Source organism: Pyrenophora tritici-repentis, chromosome 1, assembly GCF_003171515.1.
Source record: "Pyrenophora tritici-repentis strain M4 chromosome 1, whole genome shotgun sequence".
NCBI lineage: Eukaryota > Fungi > Ascomycota > Dothideomycetes > Pleosporales > Pleosporaceae > Pyrenophora > Pyrenophora tritici-repentis.
In genome coordinates, this window is record NC_089390.1 from 7,376,216 (window position 1) to 7,396,357 (window position 20,142).

At 51.6% G+C, this 20,142-nt stretch overlaps 10 protein-coding genes across 10 annotated transcripts; 3 read left to right on the top strand and 7 right to left on the bottom strand.

Moving 5' to 3' along the window:
- Positions 1–221: 221 nt before the first annotated feature.
- PtrM4_028550 (uncharacterized protein) lies at positions 222–1,073 on the top strand (the record flags this gene model as incomplete). The annotated part of the gene is made up of 2 exons (XM_066103818.1): positions 222–452; positions 507–1,073. 2 exons carry the CDS (start codon positions 222–224, stop codon positions 1,071–1,073), a joined length of 798 nt encoding a protein of 265 aa, XP_065966020.1.
- Positions 1,074–1,225: 152 nt separating this feature from the next.
- Positions 1,226–2,878, bottom strand: PtrM4_028560 (uncharacterized protein; the record flags this gene model as incomplete). Its single annotated transcript, XM_066103819.1, has 1 exon — positions 1,226–2,878. The coding sequence occupies one exon, from the start codon at positions 2,876–2,878 to the stop codon at positions 1,226–1,228; it is 1,653 nt and encodes a 550-aa protein (XP_065966021.1).
- Positions 2,879–3,196: 318 nt separating this feature from the next.
- Positions 3,197–4,619, top strand: PtrM4_028570 (Tdh, Threonine dehydrogenase and related Zn-dependent dehydrogenase; the record flags this gene model as incomplete). Its single annotated transcript, XM_001932557.2, has 4 exons — positions 3,197–3,213; positions 3,268–4,312; positions 4,386–4,455; positions 4,510–4,619. 4 exons carry the CDS (start codon positions 3,197–3,199, stop codon positions 4,617–4,619), a joined length of 1,242 nt encoding a protein of 413 aa, XP_001932592.1.
- Positions 4,620–5,094: 475 nt separating this feature from the next.
- PtrM4_028580 (Asp domain containing protein) lies at positions 5,095–6,315 on the bottom strand (the record flags this gene model as incomplete). Its single annotated transcript, XM_001932558.2, has 1 exon — positions 5,095–6,315. The coding sequence occupies one exon, from the start codon at positions 6,313–6,315 to the stop codon at positions 5,095–5,097; it is 1,221 nt and encodes a 406-aa protein (XP_001932593.1).
- A 671-nt stretch (positions 6,316–6,986) lies between these two features.
- On the bottom strand, positions 6,987–8,266 carry PtrM4_028590 (UbiH, 2-polyprenyl-6-methoxyphenol hydroxylase and related FAD-dependent oxidoreductase; the record flags this gene model as incomplete). The annotated part of the gene is made up of 2 exons (XM_001932559.1): positions 6,987–8,170; positions 8,218–8,266. 2 exons carry the CDS (start codon positions 8,264–8,266, stop codon positions 6,987–6,989), a joined length of 1,233 nt encoding a protein of 410 aa, XP_001932594.1.
- A 502-nt stretch (positions 8,267–8,768) lies between these two features.
- PtrM4_028600 (uncharacterized protein) lies at positions 8,769–9,514 on the bottom strand (the record flags this gene model as incomplete). Its single annotated transcript, XM_001932560.1, has 2 exons — positions 8,769–9,385; positions 9,433–9,514. 2 exons carry the CDS (start codon positions 9,512–9,514, stop codon positions 8,769–8,771), a joined length of 699 nt encoding a protein of 232 aa, XP_001932595.1.
- Positions 9,515–10,044: 530 nt separating this feature from the next.
- Positions 10,045–11,322, top strand: PtrM4_028610 (class II aldolase; the record flags this gene model as incomplete). The annotated part of the gene is made up of 1 exon (XM_001932561.1): positions 10,045–11,322. The coding sequence occupies one exon, from the start codon at positions 10,045–10,047 to the stop codon at positions 11,320–11,322; it is 1,278 nt and encodes a 425-aa protein (XP_001932596.1).
- Positions 11,323–11,365: 43 nt separating this feature from the next.
- On the bottom strand, positions 11,366–12,327 carry PtrM4_028620 (CVT17, putative lipase essential for disintegration autophagic bodies inside the vacuole; the record flags this gene model as incomplete). Its single annotated transcript, XM_001932562.2, has 2 exons — positions 11,366–12,195; positions 12,243–12,327. The coding sequence occupies 2 exons, from the start codon at positions 12,325–12,327 to the stop codon at positions 11,366–11,368; spliced, it is 915 nt and encodes a 304-aa protein (XP_001932597.2).
- A 1,548-nt stretch (positions 12,328–13,875) lies between these two features.
- PtrM4_028630 (ArsA, ATPase involved in chromosome partitioning) lies at positions 13,876–14,993 on the bottom strand (the record flags this gene model as incomplete). The annotated part of the gene is made up of 3 exons (XM_001932563.1): positions 13,876–13,918; positions 13,970–14,559; positions 14,607–14,993. 3 exons carry the CDS (start codon positions 14,991–14,993, stop codon positions 13,876–13,878), a joined length of 1,020 nt encoding a protein of 339 aa, XP_001932598.1.
- A 613-nt stretch (positions 14,994–15,606) lies between these two features.
- On the bottom strand, positions 15,607–19,253 carry PtrM4_028640 (HepA, Superfamily II DNA-RNA helicase, SNF2 family; the record flags this gene model as incomplete). The annotated part of the gene is made up of 5 exons (XM_066103820.1): positions 15,607–15,744; positions 15,910–18,738; positions 18,804–18,947; positions 19,000–19,032; positions 19,131–19,253. The coding sequence occupies 5 exons, from the start codon at positions 19,251–19,253 to the stop codon at positions 15,607–15,609; spliced, it is 3,267 nt and encodes a 1,088-aa protein (XP_065966022.1).
- Positions 19,254–20,142: the final 889 nt, after the last annotated feature.

Genomic DNA, 20,142 nt, shown 5'->3' on the forward strand with positions numbered 1-20,142 from the left:
GTAGCACATTGACTGTGGACATGCAATGCACAACGGGCTTGCTCGAAACATTGTAAAATCTACGCATGCCAGATATATGAACGATCAATGTTGGCTTAGTTCCCACTAACTTTGTATTTCTCAACTGATAAGCAGTACGATTAATTGACAGATACAACTCATTCCAACAGCTTAGACTCAACCCCACCACCCACCGGTTGAAACAACTCAATTGCGACACAATGAAAACATCCAAATACGCGCCCAAGACACCTGCCGAGAGCCTGGCGCAATCCAAGACAGACAAACTCAAGCAGGACAAAGACCGTGTTTCGCGCCTATTAGGACGTCTCCGCTGGAAGGCTGAGATGCTGTGGGTGTCGTATAACCGAACCATAGAGATCGTGCAAGCAGCAGCCCAGCAACAGGATCACTACCAATCTCAGCACACAATGGGAAGTGGCGCGTCGAGTGTAAGTAGCCACCAGTCTCAACACTCCAGCAATCGCAAGACTAACCTGGTGCAGAAGCAAGCCGAGTCCATGTTCAAAGTTGACTTTTTCGAATTCTACACCCTACTCGAGCGCTACATTACCGACTGCCTCGCAATCTTCGGCATTAGCGTCTCTGCGTCTGTGCCACGGCAAAACTTCAACGCCCTCCGCTACGAAATCAATCCTGATCTCCACCGGACGCGCCCGATGGCTTCGCATGCCTTCCATGCCAACTTGTTAGAAGCGTTGGACGACGACAAGTGCCCACTTTTTGGATCCTTGGGACTACAGGAGGTGCGCGTACAACTAGGCATTGCAAAAGAATACCGGAATGCGTGGAAGGATGCCGATGCCAAGGCCAACCTGTTGAATGGTGATAATGCAAAGATGCAGCTTCAGGACTTGGAGCTGGAGCGCATGCTGCACACTATTATAACGGGCTGTAACCTTGCTCATGATGCAGTACAGGAGCATGACATAGTCTCGGCTGCTCAGTCTTTGACTAGTCGTGACTTTGAGCCCAAGACGTACGGTTACACTAGCATGGATATCGAAGATACACCGTATGAATACATGGATGATGCTATGGATTTGGATTAAAGGTAATTTATTAACATTTGCAGTTTTTGATAACATGATCCATGGGCGAGCGGCGCACACGGGCGAGCGGCGCACCCCACCAACTTTTGCAACTTTAAAGCGATGCATCTCAACAACGCGATAATATTATTGCTAGATATTGATACAGTAGATTACTCTATATTAATAGTATCAGTCTTGCATGTGCGCGAGTTGTGCCCAGTCTCCTTGCACCTAGTGCAGCGCCTTTGAGCCCGCTGGCTGAGGCCTGATCGCGCTCCTCCTTGACGCTCTTCATGAGCAATCTGCTGGTCAGCCTCATTTTGAGCCAGTATATCCTCTCCAGCTCCCTTTGTGAGTACTCCATGCTTCTGTATACGCCTTTTAGAGCGCCGCCTACGCTCTGAGGCTGCGCTATTGGCCTTCTCAAGACTAGAGATCCGATCGCGCATCAGCTCAGCAGAGAGCATCATCACCTCGGCGCCCTTCTTTAGCTGGTCAATCGCCATAATAATTGAAGCTGGTGATGAGCTCTTGTGCTGGCGCACGCGCTCACGTATTAGGCTTGACTGAGCCTCAAGCTCACGCGCGTTGCTCGGCGTTTGAGCTACCCAGGGAGCCTCTGGCAGAGCTGCTGGAGGAGTAGGTGTACGCAGTTGTACATCTACCTTTGATAGAACAGCCTCTGGTTGTAGAGGAACAAGGCCTGCGCCGCGGAAGGCTGAGCAGATATTGGCTGGCGTGAACGCTTGATCAAATGCTGCCTTGAACGCTGGCAGAAACTCTAGCTTGGTGATGTGGTTGATGTGGTTGCGCATAAGGCTCTCCACCTCACGGCTGTACGCGCGCTTCAATGGCGAGAAGCAGCCAACATCAAGTGGCTGGAGTAGGTGAGATGAGTGAGGAGGCATACAGAGCGTATGGATATTGTTCTCCTTGCAGAGCTCCTGGAACTCTAGAGATTGGTGGCTCTTATGGCCATCAATAATAAGCAGGCGACGCGCGCCTACACTACGAGCCTGCGTGTGAGCGTTGAAGTGCTTTAGCCACTCAACTCCAAGCTCATTATTCGTCCAGCCATTATCGCTGACTGCGATCGCCCAGTCGCGTGGGATCTCAGCTTCCTTATACCAGGCTGATAGGTAGTACTGGCCAGCGAAGATGAGGAACGGTGGGACTGACCAGCCAGCAGCGCTGATAGCAGCGATCAGCGTTACCCACTCGCGATTGCCTGGCTGAATACTCTTCGGCCTGCCTCTCCTCTCTGCTCCTGTTATAACTAGCTGCGTTGTAATCTTGCCCATCATAAAGCCAGCTTCATCAAAGTTGTAGACGTCCTCATCGCAGATACCTAGCTCAGCCTTTGTCTCTTCTACAAGCTTAAACCACCTCTTTATTAATGTTGCATCCTCACAAAGAGCTCTCTGCCTATCGTACGCTTGGTTGAAACACGTCCGAAGACTGTCTGTACGCTTAACAAAGGTAGATGGCCAGTTGACTCCAACCTGCTCTCCACCACGCGCAGCCAGCAGCTTATCAGCCATATCACGTACAGCTGTGTAGGTAGGCGCAAATCCACGCAGATCTAGCTGAAGTATATAGCTAATAATCACCTCCTCTTCTCTCTGGGTAAGCTTCCTTGAGTTGGGCGGGCAATCGCGTCGGGCAGGTATACCAGCGCGTCGGCGGCGGAGCGTTGTTTCGGCTACGTTGTAGACTACTGCAGCAGTACGGGTACCTTGGATCTGGTGCGCATTAATAGATGAGATAGCAAGCTGAATATCTGCTTCATTTGATAGTAATTGAGTAGCGCTGCGTTGAGCCATTGTAGATTAAGATCAGTAAGGTGAGTAAAGTTGGTGGGGTGCGCCGCTCGCCCGTGTGCGCCGCTCGCCCATGGATCATGTTATGATGAAAAATGAAAACATGATAATGGTTTCATGACAGCGCGGTGGGCGTAAGGGCCGTCACGATACAGCGTCAGCATCACGTACCTAGAAGACTAATGCTAGGACCGTTGTCTATAAAGTACGCACCATCATTGAAGACTTGTCTCTTAAACGGCATCACACGACTATTAAGACGCTTCAACCTCCGAATCGTACACACTAACAGCAACCATCAAGGTATCGCAGCATTTCATAATGGCGGAAGTATCAAAGTAAGCTTCATGTTCCTAGATCGTACTTTATACAAGTCTGACGTCAGTTCAAAGGCCTGTCAACACAACAGCATACAAGCCTCATCCGACTGAGACAATGAAAGCAGCTCTCTGGACGGGTACGAAATCAATCGAGCTGGGTGTCGTCCCGAAGCCGACGATCACTGCGCCCAAAGACGCCATCGTGCACATCACACACTGCACCATATGCGGCTCGGACCTACACATGTACAATGGTGATATGAACAGTGTCATGGAAAAGGGGTTGATCATGGGCCACGAAGCTATCGGGATCATCGAGCATGTTGGCCCTGAAGTCAACGACTTGAAGGTGGGAGATCGAGTCATCATCCTGCCTGTCATTGCATGTGGAGAATGCTCCTACTGCAAGCGCAAGGAGTTTTCTCTTTGCGATAAGACCAACCCCTCGCAGGAGTTGGAGCAAATGTACGGACATCGTCTTTCGGGCATTTTTGGCTACTCCCTGATCACAGGAGGATACCCAGGCAACCAAGCTGAGTACTGTCGCGTTCCCAATGCCGATCTTGTCTGTGTTAAAGCTCCAAAGGACATCCCGGCTGAAAAGCTGGTCGGTCTTGCGGATGTTACACCTACTGCGTGGCACGGCAATGAGCTTGCAGAAGTGCGCAAAGGCGACGTTGTTGGTGTCTGGGGTTGTGGCGCAGTCGGTCTGTCCATCCAACGTTTGGCGAAGCTCCGCGGGGCTCGCAAGGTGTACGCTGTCGACAAGGACGTCAACCGACTCCGGATTGCAGAGTCTTTCGGCATGATTCCCGTCGATGTGAACAAACACTCCAACCCGGCAGATTACATCCTGTCCATTGAACCACATGGCCTAGACCGCGGAATTGAAGCAAGCGGCTTCAGGAGTACAAACTCGGTCGCTCATGCCACCATGAGAAAGCTGGGCATCGAGGGCGATAGCTCAGACACCGTGAGCGCGGTGATCAAGGCGACACGCAAGGGTGGAAACATTGCTTTGATTGGTGACTTCTTCTACTCTACCAACAACTTCCCGATCGGAATGTTGATGGAAAAGGCCATCACTTTGCGCGGTGGGCAGCTATATGCTGAGAAGGTGAGATATCTATTCCCATTCACCACTATGTATCCGGGATCGATGTCACTAACTGTGACTGCGAAATTTGCAGTACTTCCCCTACCTCCTGGACCTCGTCGTCAAGGGCGAATATGACCCCTCTTTCATGTTCACTCACAAAGGTTAGTACAGCCAGGGTCAGTACGCGTCTCTTATATCTAATTTCCGTTACACAGACAAGCTCGAGAACATCTCGGAGTGCTATGATGCTTTCTTCAACCACAAAACACCCGGCGGGCTGAAGGTTTGCCTCTCAACTGCTTTTGGTCGAGCCCAAGAAGTTTGAACATAGGGACACAGTTGATGGGTCCTGATGGGAGAGCCATGAGATACAGAGTAGCGCACGTAAAATGTAATTTCTGGATTGCAGCTGGAGCTGTTGATGTCAATGAAGACACTGCCGTGAATCTTATCGTAAAGACTCGTTGTAGAGGGTTCGGCCAAATACCAGCCGTGGGAGAACAGTATGCCGTTGGACCAAAAACGTGAGCGGAAGGTGTGGGTTGGAAGAGTAAGAGGCTAGGCCAATGCGCGCCTGGGAGCGAGGTGATTACAACGATTGTTAAGGTCAAAGTCATTTGCTATGTGGCCAAGAGGATGTGCATTGGCGCAGGGTATGAGCTGTCTTATAGTAATATCCAGTTGTCGCAGCTAGTAGGAAGGAAACATGAAAAAAAGCATACGAGGTGGTCATGATTAAATAGGCAAGTGGCCGAATTCCTATAACTCTAACCGGTAATATAGGAACTTAATATGCGCAACTAATACTGGTACATGTAGTCGTACGCCTTCTTGAGCCTTCCAAAGCCAATCCTTGGTGCGTAGTTCTCAACCTTGTTGCTCCCAAAGTCGAAGACTGAGTAATGCCTTCGGAGGAACGACATGCCGATCAATGCGTAGCTATCGCCGGTCGTATCAAACGGTGGCATACACTCGTGGTTGAAAAAGAACTCGTCGCCTCGAATGCTGAACGAGACATCGTCTTCCGGAGCGCCGTCACCGAGCGTCAGAGTGACTGCCCACGACGCATTCAAATGCTGGCACTCGATACGCTCCTCATGGGTCTCGAAGAGCTTGGTGTAATTCCATCCAAGGTTGTAGTAAAGGCCGGGAAGAGTTACTATCGGCAGAGAAAGGCTCCCAGCTCCCGTGTCAAAAACCGCACTTCCCGAGGTGAACATGTTCCATGTCACATTGGCGTGTGGCCATGTGCCCTCTGGAACCCTTGTAGTGGGAAGACGGCCGTTGTGAACTTCCACAGTCGAATTGGGGTCCGTTGGGTTCCTCGCAACAAGGATGCTGATGCTCCTCAGCGGAGTACGCCATAGCTGGTACTCGCCCTCTTTTTTCAAAGGTGCGTAGACTATCGGGCCATCCGCGTATTTTTCTTCATGGCTACCGCCTATGGTCAGCGCACCGTCTTGAGTCCCATTGTCTGATGGGTTTGTTCCGTAAAACAAGGAAAAACGCGGTGCGTCGAGCAGATCGTTCTGCATCAACGTTTCGACTACGGTAGTAGTGTTCTTCTCCGCGATGGTTGAAAAGCCCAACCCAAGGAACCCATCGGCAGTGATGAAGCGCCAGGAGCTTTGATTGACCGATACAAAAGTCTGGTTCCATTGGATGTCAGACGCTGGATCGCCGAACACGTCCTCGAATGTCTCACCAGCGACATTGCCCCCCAGGTATGGAATCGCCGCGGAAATGTGCTTATCAACGGCCGATGATGAGGCAGACGCATTGTACGGCTGTCGGATGTAGTAGGGTTTACTACCATCGGGGCACGACGTCGCTGTACAATCGGTATTGAGCATAAAACTTGATGCCGAGCCGGTATCGAGAGACAATCGATGCTCTTTCGGAGGTGTTCCAACCTGGAATGGAACGCTGAGATAAGAATTCTTGATAGCGACGGGCAATTCCAGTATGGCTGCTGAAGCAGTCGTGGCAACGGCTAGGACAATTTTTACGCTGGCTACCATGGCGAAGACGGCGAATTGAGCGGCTGGTGTAAGAAGGACGTTGCGCAACAGGTACTCAAAAAAGGAAGCGCATCCTGCAGCGCCTTAAGTACATGTCCAGTCTTGTTCAATACCAACAACAAGATATCTGACATGCGCATCGGATCTAAATATAGGGGTTAGCACCTGGGGCGTGCGACCGGAAAGGAGCCGCAGCTAGTTAGTGGGTCGGGAAATACCGTCAGGGCCTCGCTTTACGTGGAATTGATGATGATATCTCGGAAAGAAGACAGAATTGGAGCTTGTGATCTTGAATTCAATAAGTTACAGCAAACAAGGCAATGCGAGGTCGAAAGAAAACAACAGCTTCTTGAAGTACGTACATTGGGCATCAGGAGTTATAGTTGTGCTGAAGAGGAACCGAGTGGCAGAAGGGCATACATAAATTTCCGAACCATCCACTAGTCTATCTTAGTTTAGTGAGTTGGAGTTCATCTGCACCCAAGGTGATTTAATAACCGTTCCACCGTCGATAAATACCTCGGCACAACTTGCAAGACATGCAAACTGATACCCGCGAGGAAAAAAAACGGATCTCCCAGCAACAACAAGGTACTTGAGACGCAAGGCAAAACGATCATTCGATTCAGATGCGGCGAGATAGAGATTGTCCTCCCATTCTTCGGGCCTAACTACTCGTATCCGGCACTCTTCGCATTGTGGCTCGGCTTAGTTCCCAGCTTCATCACAGGGCTGTTGATGAAGTTGTCCAGTCCATCATGTGTGAAGAAGCTCTGCGCTTTCGAAATTTGCACCTCATTGGCGCCGCGCTTCCAAATACTCTCATCATACGCCGAAATCGCATCTTGGAGCGTTGCGCTCCCGTCTTGCACGCTCTTGAGTGCTTCTACGAGACAATGTGCCGAGTAGAAAGCATTGTTTGCACCTTGTCCACGATGGAACGTCATGGCGTGCGCTGCATCACCACATAGCGTCACGCGTCCACCGTGGTTATCCCACGGCACTGTCCTCCAAATCTTAAGTCCATCTCGCAACACACCAGTGTCTTCTGGAATCCACTCAATGGCACTCTTGTAGGGCTCCGCCCAGTCATCCCTCTTCACATGCGCCTTTAGTCTTTTGAGACGATCGGTGTCATTGTCGTAGTCCTCGACGTACTTTAACGGCCATGTGGTGAGAATTTGGAATGTCCAGGTACTTGGATCCTTTTCATCCGGCATATCGAGAACATTGGCACGGATATAATGGCCGGCGGGATGAATCGCAATATCCACGAGCTGGTGCAGGCGTTCCTTGATGAACAGCGCTTGTTCAGCAGTGTAGGATGCGTTGAAGTTCATAAGCGCAAAGGGAAGCGTTTCCATCTCACCTTGACGAGGCAATAGACATCGACGGACCTTGGACATTGCGCCGTCAATACCAATGAGCATGTCGCCCTCGTCGCTAGACCCATCCTCGAAGTAGACCTTGACACCTCCGTCTTCTTTCATCTCATAGTGCGAGAAGCTCTTGCTATACTGCACATTCAGTTGCTCGGCTAATAGTATCCGCAGCTTCCTGATGTTGATTTCTCGTGCGTTGGGTGCGGGGAAGGCAAATGCTTCTTCCTTTGTTTGACCATTGTAAATTACAATGCGATCTTCGCCGATTGCTGCGCAGTCGACATATGGATCCACTTGGCAGGTATTGATCTGGGCGCTCAGCTCTTCTGGTATCAACCCAAAGAGAAACGGCCGTGCCCAGCCAAGTGTAAAGGCCCAGTGTCGATGGCGGTAGACGTCTGAGCCTTTGTCGTAGATGTTGAACGAAATGCCAGCTTCCTTTAAACCATGTGCGAGTGCGCATCCAGCGGGGCCTAGATATGTTAGCAATGGAGGCCAGAAGCTTACATTGTCTAGTTACCTGCTCCAATGATGAGGACCTTCATCGGCTTGGTGTCCATGCTGCCCATTTGATAGAGGTGATTATTAAAATAACTGTTGTCCAGTCGGAAGGATACAGGCGCAGTATTCGCTGTTTTACTGTAGCGCGATATTTTCTGGGTATGACGTCCGTGTACTCAAGCGATAACTTCAGTAGACGGATGGAGGCTCTTAACAGGACATGTCCCCGACTAAAGCTAAGTGGCTCTTCTAAAGTTACTACATACTAGGCTAGTGTGCAGATCATATAGGGAAGGATCGGAGCGGGAGCAGCCGGGGCCTTGGTTTCCAGCGGTTCTCCGCTTCGTGATTACCGTACCGAGCAACGTCACCTCGTCTAGGAGATATGGGCGGGGTTTGTGAAGCGCTCAGTAGTTCACGATGAAAACTGTATCTGGAGTTTCATGAGATATGGAATCAGGCATAAGGTCAAGCTAGAACGGTGCGCCTTCTTGCCACCTTTGCTAAACCCCGACACTCAGAAATAGTTTGGATTCAGCCATCTCGGCGCACCCGATTGCATTCGTGAGTCTACTCAATGTTCATGCTCACAGCAAAGCAAACAGCAGCCCTGACAATCTCCCTCACAACCTCTACTTCCTCCTCATTCCTCGGCGCGTACACCATGATCCAGCTTGGTGGCGCAATCCATGTAACAGGAAAGCGCAACCCCCAGCCTCGGTTCATGATTAACTTCGCATCCTGAGGACTCACATAAACATGCAACGAGTTCTCTGCTGGATGTACATGCGCGACTTCGTAGAAGATCTTGTGCGCTACAGGATTGATGGTCTTGACATCTGGCTTGACGTAAATGGCAGGTCCGGTACCGCCTTCTGTCTTGCTAGGTCGCGTTTCAATATACTCCGAGTAAGGCGCCGTACTGGAGATTTCTTGCATCAAATTGTGAAGAGTGGCCGATGCAGTTGGAGTAATCTTCTCAGGAAATTGACGCTGGGGAAGGGTCCAGCGCGTGAGTTCTGGCCTGTTACCCACACGTCCCGGAATCCTTTGCGATTTGATATACGAAGTCCCCGAATCCGGGAGTGGAGATGGGTCAAGGAGGTTTTGGCGCGTGTAGAGCAGGTAGATTCCCCATCGCCGGATCTTGAGGTAGCCTTCCAAGGTTGGCGGCGTGCCTCCGGTGCCTGGCAGGTTCAGCAATTGGCCATCCCAGGACAAAGATTGCGCAAACCAGCACTCTTCCAGCTCGTAAAGTCGTACCAAAAGGCGATTCCTGCGGCCGCGATACCCGCGAAAACGTACTGAGCCGCCATTCTGCCGGCGATTGAAGGCATCCACGAGACAAATTGTCCCGAGTGAAACCTAGTGAGACGGTCAAGGAGTTCAAGAACTACATGACTAGAGGCTTGGAATGGAACTTTGGTGTCGCGAGTTGCAGCAAGCGTCAATCGGCGGTCGGCATCACCGCCGGATCCCCTCGATTCCAACCGCCCGGCGTTCCGTCCCGCAACACATGCATCCGCCACTCCCTGTCACTTTGCACAATCTGGCCGTCAGAATGGGTAGCATTGCCCGCAATGACGACACGCAATTACAGTACGTAAAGTCGTTTTGAGAATAACGAACATCAGAGTAGTGAATGTCACCAGAGAGCAGAGCAGGTTGAAAGTAACCGCGGTTTCATAGCCTCGTTTCCATCATTACGCTCAATGTGTCTGATACACTCCCTCCTCCGTCCAAACGTTTGAAGAAACATGCATCAGCGGGGCCTTCATAAGGTGGATCAACCTGCTCTTGAGGTTCCAGCTAGACGCAGCAAATTGATTGCGCAATACATGCCCATATGGTTCTCTGCAACCGCTGCGCAGCCGAAAGCTTTCCCGTCCACGTCTTCGGACCACTGCCACCACCGCCTCCTCCCCGCGTCTCCTCCCTCCACTTCGCCGCCCACCTACAACCCGTACGACCACCAATAGCAGCAGTAGCACAGCCACCACCGAAACCCCGGTTCCAGGAAGTTCAAGCAACTCTCGTGTCCCAATTGAAGACCATCCTACAGGCGGGGCCGGAGCAACAACTCCAAGAAAAGCAACAGTACACCAAACGGCGCAAAACACTGCCACCACTACCCACATCACCGCGCTCACTGGCCCCCAAATCACCACGCTCACTGGCTCCCAAATCACCACGCTCACTGGCTCCCAAATCACCACGCTCCGTAGCCCCCAAATCACCGCGTCCCGTGGCCCCAAAAACTAGACGACTCATCATGTCGATACCACCCCAACTCCAACAACAACTACGCCTCCTCATCCGCGCAAATCACATCTTGCACAACCACAACCTCGTCGACGCATTCGGCCACATATCCGTCCGGCACCCCCTGAACAAGGACCAATATATCATCGCAGCCTACGACCCCGGAGCCCCAGCCCTAGTAAAAAATGTCGGTGATTTTATCTCCTACTGGGTTTCCGACTCCAGTCCTGTAGACAAGGACGCCCCGCAAGGCTACTCTGAACGCTTCATCCATGGCGAGCTACTGCGCAAATTTCCAAAAGCAAATTGCGTCGTACATTCGCATTCGGAGGATGTGATTCCTTTCACACTGGGCCACGGCACTGAAGAAGCGTTTCCCGTCCGGCCCGTCTTTCACATGGCCGGCTTCATGGGTGTTGGGGGCGCAAAAGTGTTTACCATGGACAAGTTATATCGGGACGCAGCACGAGATGCAGGAACGCCGTGTGCACATGACCTCCTCATCAAGGATGCACACTTAGGGGCGGCGTTGGCCTCGCATTTTACGTCAGAGAATCCCGTGGTGCTGCAGCATAAGCATGGGTTTACAACGTTTGGGGCGAGCATCGAGGAGGCGGTGTACCGGGCGCTGTACACGCAGAAGAATTGCATACTGCTTCAACGCGCTATATCGATTGCCGGCGGTAATGCAGACGAAGTATCGTACCTGACACCACAAGAGATCAAAGATTGCGCCATTATGAATAAAAAGACATTGGACAAGTCGTTTCGGCTGTGGTTACGAGAGGTCCAAGTGAACCCTTTGTACGAAAACGAAGAGGGGGAACCGGAAAAGGGGACGGTAGAGGGTATGAAGATGTAAAAAAAATCATAATCGTTTAATTCATCATACGATGGACAGGATTCTACGCCTTGACCTCGATGCCTTGCTTTCCGTCACAGGCACTGATATTTCCAAAATAAAACAAATGCTTGCCGATATCCACTCCCAAGTCGCCCGCATTGCCCTTCAGGTTCAATGTACCATCGAGAACTTCGATTTCTCCAACCGTTGGCGGTACATCGTTGCCACTAAGGACGTAGTGCTCTGGCGAAGAGTGTCTGTAGCCGAGGATGGAAGGAGGAAGTTTGGGAACAGGGTCGCCCTTGTGCGTGACCCTGAAAGTCTCACCCTTGCCCGGTGCACCAATGAACTGGCTAATGCCTTCTAGGCCGACTCTGGGTGCACCGTATGTGTACAGGTCGACTGTTGTGTTTTGGCTGCGCAGCACACCCGCAGCGAGAGTTGCCAGCGCACCGCCTAGCGAATGTCCAGTGGCAACAACCTTGAAGTTTGGGAATTTCTTTTGCGCAGTTGAAATGGCTTTCAGGACCTCGGTCTGTGCCTCCTCCCAGCTCTCCCAAAACCCGATACTCGCGTCACAGTCTGCGCAGATGGGCGTCTTGGTGACGGGAAACTTGACGTTGGTGATCCAGTTGCGAACACTCTTTGACCCGCGGAATGAGAGCACGATGAGTTTGTTGGTGGTGTCTGTTGCGACGAAGCCTGTCACATCGCTCTTGACGCTGTTCTCGAATTCGGTGAGGGTACTCGTTTTCGCGGCTTCAACGAGGGGACAATTGCCTTGTGGGCATGCGATTTTGGTGTTGGGGCTGTTGTTGTTGCCGAGACAGTAGGCCGCCGCAGAGTATTGGGAAAAGAAGGCAAGTTGATCTAAAACTCCGGCGGATACATCTAGAAACGTTAGCAAATACATTTATTGCTAGGATTGAAAGACATACCTCTACGTCCAAGTTCAACAGGGACTGCGGTGACGGAGTGAACCGCACCGAGCAATATGGCTCCAAGACGAATGATGGAAGGCATGTTGTATAAGACTCTTGACTACCGGGAGGAGGAGAATTGGCAGAAAGAGAACAAAACCAGTTGTGACTTGAAGGAAAGAATGTAACCGCGCTGCGATGTACTGACCAAACATGGACAGGAGAAGACACGATCTATATACCACACCCTCTTCCCCAAGCAGGTCATGCCATTCGAGTCGTGTACTACCGGTGGTCACTTGCTGCGATGCATGGCCAACAATCCTGGGCTGTGATCAGCAAGCACACACAAGTACGAGACCGGGGTGAATTGGCGCTTGCTGGGTTTGCCTCAAACAGTGACTTGCCGAATCAAGGCATTGACCCGCTGTCTGATCCACGCCACAGGAAAAAGGTACTCATTTCTGCATGAAGGACAAGGCGCAGTTAGAAGTGCTGGTGTTCGCAAGGCTGTGTTAGTAGTGAAACCAGCCTGTTCGTTGCCGTGTTGCCGTACAATATCCTAGCAAGTATTCAGAACATGATAAACAACCAGGCTGATTCCGCAAAGTTGGTCGCAAGCTTCTATTTTTCTGCACGCGAGCATCGAATGCATGAACCCGCCTACTGCTTACCACGTGCATAAGGTGGGCGTTTGCAAGTTTGCGCTACGAACAGCAAGTTTAGATTTCATCCACCCAACCAACCATCCTTAAGTTAGTCTGTGGTAATCAACAACATCTTCGGTTCCCGATCTGTATGTAGGCAAGAGAAGATATCATGACTGCGCATCGTATTGCCCCTGCGCTAGCAGCACGTTGTGCCTGAAATCTCCACTTAGTTCCTCAGTATGGATGGATGGTTTGGTTGCATACGCCTAGATGCAAGTGTGTTGCTGCACATATAGCATGTATGTAGTTAGGGAACATGCGCTTGGTGTTTGATATTGTAGGAGCCAGGCGTGCCTGGGCCAATGTTAATGGAACGTGGGTGAGTCCCGGGTATCTTGCATCCGCCATGGTACTTTCGTAGACGGCAGGCATAGCGAGAAAAGATTTTGTAAACGTCCGCGCGCTGCTAGTAGTTCGATGTGTTCCTGACTCGTTCGTAGAATGTTCGGTATCAGGTCTCATTATAGCTAGCAGCATGTGCGGGGTGCATCGACATGCTGGTAGGCAAGCTCAGCGCTAGCGGACTGCATGCACTCAGACATGGCATTTTTCTAGAGTTCGCAAGAGCGCCAGCTGCAATGCAAGTCAGCTGTCCACGGGCATGATGGCAAAAGAGGATAGAGGGGTGGAGTATGTAGTAAATACTGCATCGGCAGAATGTTCATATATTTTTGCCGAGGTGGAGGCTAGTCGCTAAAGTAGAGAAATGTGGATAAGAGAAGCGAAATCACAGAAGCCACATGGTATCACAGAATGTGCACAGGAGGTAGACGGTAACGGCGACAAATCGGCGAGGCACTCGTGCCGTCAACGCCTGAGCATGGGGTTGGTCCCTGTTTCCAGGAGGTTGTCGCATCGTCGCATCGTCGCATCTAGAGGGCTCTAACATGCGTGCACGGTCCTTGTTGTGCTTGAGCTGGGTCGCAGAGCACAGCTAGGCTTTACTGCGGAGGCACAAAGGGCTTAACAAGCATCTCGCTGAATCTGCATGAACGGTTAGCACACTAATCGGCGAGTCATGACTAGACAACCTACTTCTCCAGCTTCTCTTTGCCTCGCACTTCCTCGACTAGCAACGGCATCTTGACCACGTTGAATTCGTCATACAGCTCCTCAATCTGGTCGAGGTACTTCTTTTGCATCTTCCGGCGCGCATTGCATTGCTCGCATGGGTTGTCCTGCTTGGGAAACAAGAGCTGGTTGACGACAATGGAATGAGTGTCAATCTCGTAGCTGTTCAACTCCTGGATCATGCGCTCCGTCTCGTACAGACTAAGGAACTCTGGGATGCAAACGCAAACAAAAGTGGTCAAATCGGCATCCTTGAACTGGCCGTTGACCTCGCCGATTGTTTCCCTCAGGTTCTCCATCTTCTCAATTAGCTCATCCATGTTTTGTCCGTTTGGCAGTCTGCCTGATGCGCCGAGAAAGGAGTTGAGCATGGGGCCGAATTGTCGGGAGAGCTGAGAAACTTTTGAGAGGGCCTTCTCCATGACAGTGGGGAACTGCAAGAAACGGAGTGTGTGGCCCGTGGGCGCGGTATCAAAAATGATGACTTCGTACGACATGCTCTTCACTTGTTTGAGCACTTCGGCAAAAGACATGGCCTCGTCCACACCGGGAATCTGCCGAGTCAGCATGCGTTCCGAAATCAAAAGGCCTATTCACATACTGAAAAGGCCAGATCCTGCATCATACTGCCCATGCCGCCCAGTCCAGCCATGGGATCTTGCCCCTCTTCCGCTCCACTTGCTAACAGATCCTGTATACTGCCGTTCGGATCAATCTCCATGGCGCTGAGGTTGTCGAAGCCGTTGACGAGTCGTGCATCCTTGCCGAACTTTTGGTTGAAGGCGTCTGAGAGATTGTGGGCAGGATCGGTGGAGATGAGCAGGACGGATTTGCGGTGCTTTGCAAGCTGAATGGCGAGTGAACACGATGTCGTCGTCTTTCCTACACCACCCTTTCCACCGACAAAGATCCATCGGAGCGTCTTTTGGTCGAGAATTGACTGCAGAGTCGGCGCCATGTCGGCGTCGATGAGTGCGGCAGAGGCCATGGTCGCGGCGAGAAGGTTCGACTGGCTGTATTGAGAAGAGAAGAGGGGTGAGAGGCTGTTATTGCGGTCAGATAAGTTCAACCTAGCTTTACGCACAGCGGAACCTTCCCGAATCCTTGGAGGGGCAATGCGAGCGCGTACCTGGTCTGGCTGGTCTATGTACAACGTGCTCTTGTTTCTTATATTACACCGTACCAAATATCTATTCCCGCCTGGTAACCGTCTACAGGAATGGAGAGAGAGAGCGTTGTCTACGGGGCTACAATAAGGCGCACAAGAATTCGAGTGCAGATGAGATTGCGGCGGGCGCGTCATGAGCTTGTGCGTCACCCCGCAGCTGCACCGCCACACCGCTCCTGCCACTCGAGACAGCCACTTGACAGCCAAAGTCATCTCATGTCGAACCATGTCCATTCAGTCTCAGCAACATTACACATCGACTATTCAGGTACAAATACACTTTCAGTTCAGTCTCCCTAGCGATAGACCTAAAACAAGCTCAACATGCCCGAGGTTGAGTAGACCTCCTGACCCGTCTTGATATACGCCCAAAACACCATGCCATGCGCATTACTTGCACGAGATTAAAACTACATCACCCCAATCGAACACACTACTTCTTCTTTCCCTTTCCCTTGCCCTTTGTTGTTGAACCCTTGGTCGCCGAACCATTCGTAGCAACGCTGCTCGCACGAGATGGTGTCGCCGAAGCGGGAGAACCCTTGGCCTTGACAGTGTCAAGCTGCTTATTCTGCATCGTGTTAGATCGTGTATAACCAAATCAGTCAATCTCACATACCTTGACTCCATTCTTCGTCTTCTTCTTCGGTTGCTCCTCCTCCTCCTCTGTCTCTTCCTCGTCGTATCCGCGCTTGCCATTCTTGTTTTTCAGATCGCCATCACCAAGCTCGCGGACAATGGCTGAGATTAGCGTGGTACAGCGACGGCCAATCTCCTGGGGTGTGCGCGACAGGAAGAACCAGTCAAATCGAAACAAGGGTGATTCACGGATCTCGTCTCGGATCTTCTCATAGATCAAGTCGCCCTCTACACCGTACTTGTGTAGCATGACGACGAGGAATTTGTCCTCTTCCTCTGTGTACACCTTCTTATTGGTAGTCGAGACGGTGTACTTGATCTGCATCTGTTGAAGAGGCATGCGATACATGCTAATCTTCTTGGCAATCAAACGCTTCTTCTCTTCCGACTGTCGTACGCGCAGCTCTCCTTCCTCAATCACACCTAAGTGCTTTTGCCAATTGTCTAGCGTCTTGTACTTCTTCCAGAACACCTTGGCGTACGCTTCAATCTCCTCTGCATCCTTGCCGTCGACTTCTTCTGAGATGCCCTCGTAGTTGGTCCTACCATACTTGGCGCTACCATTGAGGAACTGTTGGAAGTCACGCTTGTTCCACTCAGGGAAACCCTTTTCGATCAAGCGCTCCTTCTCTGCCTTCTCCTCTTCCGTCAATGGCTCTGCGTCATCAATCTCTTGTTGCGCAAGTTGCTGATCGGCTTCACGCGTCTCCAGATCCTCGTCAGGGCCTTCGGGCAGGGGAGCCTTGAGGTTATTTTCCTTGCGATACCACGCCGTCTCCTTGTCCTGGAGTTCGGCGAGTCGTTCCGGAAAGAACTGGTAGTCGTGTATGGTGATTTGCTTGGGCGCGCGAGGTATCCTAGGCTGCTTGTTTTCTGTCCGTCCGCCCGTGACCAGCGTCTTACGGTAGTAGGAGTCGATGCCGTAGTTTTGCTCCTTGCGCTCACGCTTCGAGGGGTTGATCCACGAGATGCCAACCTCTTTCTTACGAGGTTGAAACGTCTCACCGTTCCACTCGTATGTCGAATCCGAAGTGAACTTTTGGAGATCATCGAGACCAAGTGTCTCGTACCTCTTGTTAAGCTTCTCAGTCATCTCTTCACCACGGCGCATGACGGCATCAAAGTCATCATCGGCGAGCTCGCCATCAGCTGCTGGACCAACAGGCCCTTTGCTCTTAAATACGGCCTCTGCACCGTGCTGAATCATGGTCAACAACTCGTCCTTTGATGCAGCGTTCTTCGCCGGCTGCTGTGTACGACCCTGCTGGATGACTAGCTGATCCAGACGCAGCTTCTGTGCGGCACGCTCAAGCACCTTTTCTTCAATAGCCATCTCGGTAACGAAGCGGAAAACGTAGACTTGCTTGGTCTGGCCGATACGATGAGCGCGGTCCATGGCTTGAAGATCAGCTTGCGGGTTCCAGTCACTGTCAAAGAGAACGACAATGTCGGCCGAAGTCAAGTTGATACCCAAGCCACCGGCGCGGGTGGTCAAGAGAAACAAAAACTTCTCTGAGCCTTCCTTGTTGTAGTCGTCAATGGCCTGGATACGATCTTCGTGAGCAGTCGAACCGTCTATACGGCAGTATTGGTATCCTCGCATGACCGAATAATCTTCCATAATATCTAAGACACGGCTCATCTGTGAGAAGATAAGCACGCGGCTGCCTTGTGCCTTCATGCGCTTGAGCAGCTTGTCCAGCATGACCATCTTGGCGGCGTTGGTGACCAAATGTTCATCCGTTGTGTAGGGTGGACCAGGCTCGGCGCCTTCGAAGAGATAGGGGTGGTTGCAGCACTTGCGCAATTGCATGACAATATTCAGTAGACGAGTCTTGCTCTCCTTGTTGCCAGCACCGCCATTGACAGCATCGATGTCCTTTTCCAAAATCTTCTTGTACCATTGAACTTGCATGTCGGACATACCCACGTACAGGTTGATTTCCTTCTTCGGTAACAACGACTTTTCTACGTCGGCCTTGACACGTCGTAGCAAAAAGGGTCGCAGAACCTTGTGAAGTTGTTTGACAATAGCGTCGGAGTCGGCATTCTGTTGCGAGAACCAGTCGTCGAAGGCGGCGGAGTCTCCAAAGACGTCGGGAAGGAGGAAATTGAGTAGAGCCCAGAGTTCGTGCAGGTTGTTTTGCAGAGGGGTACCTGTGATGAGTAGCCGGCTTCGGGAGTTGAATGCGCGGACCATCTGTGCGAGAGATGAGGATTCGTTCTTGATACGATGGGCTTCGTCAATAATGATGTACTCCCACGCAAACTTCTTCAAGTGTGACTTCTCGCGCAGAATCATTTCGTACGAGGTAATACAGACATCGAAACTATCGGGGACCAGGCGCTCCTTGATGAGGTCTGCACGGTCGTCTTTGTTGCCCTGGAGCACCAAGACATTGACCTCGGGACACCACTTTGCAAACTCGCGCTTCCAGTTGTCCAGGGTAGACTTGGGGACTGCGACCAAATGTGGACCAGTAATGCCCGCAATGTATCTGAGGTAACCGATGAAAGAGATGGTCTGAAGCGTCTTTCCGAGGCCCATCTCGTCAGCAAGGATACCAGAGATACCATTTTCGTGCAGAGAGATGAGCCAGTTGAGACCAGCAACCTGGTAGTCGCGCATTGTGCCGCCCTTGATGAAGCCTGGCGACTCGCGGAAGACGGTCTCGTTGTGTCCGCCATGCTTCTCCTCCCTCACCAGCTCGGCGTCTTCCTCTTGTTCAGTCTTGCGCCGACGCTCGGCAGCAGCACCACCTTTGCGCACCTTGCTTGCTTTTGACTTCTTGGTTTCTTCGGCATCCTGACGGTCGATTTCGGCGAGAATCTCCTTTATGCGCGGGTTGGGGTTCGTGTCGATGAAGTGACGGAACAGATCAGTCAGACCAAGGAGGTATCGAAAGCGGCGGATTGTGTCGTCTTCCTGTTATAAGACATGCTAGTTAGCCATGTGCGCCAAGATGCGATACGCCGGGCGACGTCGCGTACCTTTGATGCCCTCAATCCCTCAGCCTTCTTGCCGTACATGCTCTTTCGCATGTTCATCTCTTCGGCGCGTCGCTTTCGCCCGTCGGCCGGCGCGCTATCGCCTGCGACGCTGTTTGCTGTGGTGTTGGGGTTGGTGTCCGAGTCCTTTGCATACGTTAGGTAGGTACATATAACGCGGGGCTAGTGAGTGTCTTACCGTGTAGTCCGGGGTGTCTACATTGTACTGCGACTGTAATGTCAGCCTGTGGTTCTATCATAGTCGTGCCTTCCGCCAAACATCAAGCCTTGGGGCTATGGGAGAAAGGCGCGAGCAGCGGTCGCACTTACCCCAAACTTCTTGAAGCCGCTCATCTTATCGTCCTGCTGGTCCTGCATTTCGACATCGGATTGCGCCGACACGTCGTCCGACGAAGGCTCCTCGACCTTCTTCGCTACGCTCTTCCGCGGCATATTGCCTGTTTGGGCTGCTCGCCGCGTACCGTTGGGTCAATCTTCTCGTTGCAGTCGCCTGTTATCTTCTCTCGAATATGTGGCTATGGAATAGTGTGAAGTCTGATGGGCTGAACGCGTTGGGGGCGTGATCGTGGTGGTAGATCAATGCGCAATGTACAGCAGGAGGAGATGGAGAATAATGTGGACAGCCCTTGGCGCGTCAGGAACGACGCTATCACGCTTCGGGCGTCCGCCCACGACCCCAGGCGTCCACTACCATGCCATTCCCCTCTCTTTCGCCTGCCGCCTTGCGTTTCAACGCGTTGCCCAGATCCAGGAAGCCGACATGAACAACAAAATCGCGTTCTGCAATTGATGAACGCGCACAACGACGTGATCTTTAACATGACGTCAGTCGCAGAGAAGATGCACTCAGCTACCAGTGCAGTCTGCAAAGCGGCAGATACTCTATACACGAGTTAATCGTAATTTTACTCAGTTCAGGGCCAGGACTATTCAAGGGTCACATAACTGAACATCATACATCTGCCACTACTATTGCGTCTCTTCTAGCCCAGACTAATCTCAAATCGGGCATGCAGGCTAATTGTACATCTACAACATCATCATCGCGGAGTGGTTGCAGGTGATGGATCCTCTCCTCTATCCCCAGTGGACTTAGCAATGTAGCGAACTACTTTTGCTGATGCACTGAGCTCCCTATATATACGACCCTTCGTCTCAAAGACAAAGTACAAACCTGAACATGCCGTACGATACGGTGGCTATAGCCATTTTTGGAGACTGCTGTTGCCGGCATTTCACAGGGGAGGACGGTCGTGTGGTGGCGATGAGATATCCGTGTCTTTGTGGAATTAACAAAACCAGACGGTTCATGACGCGACAA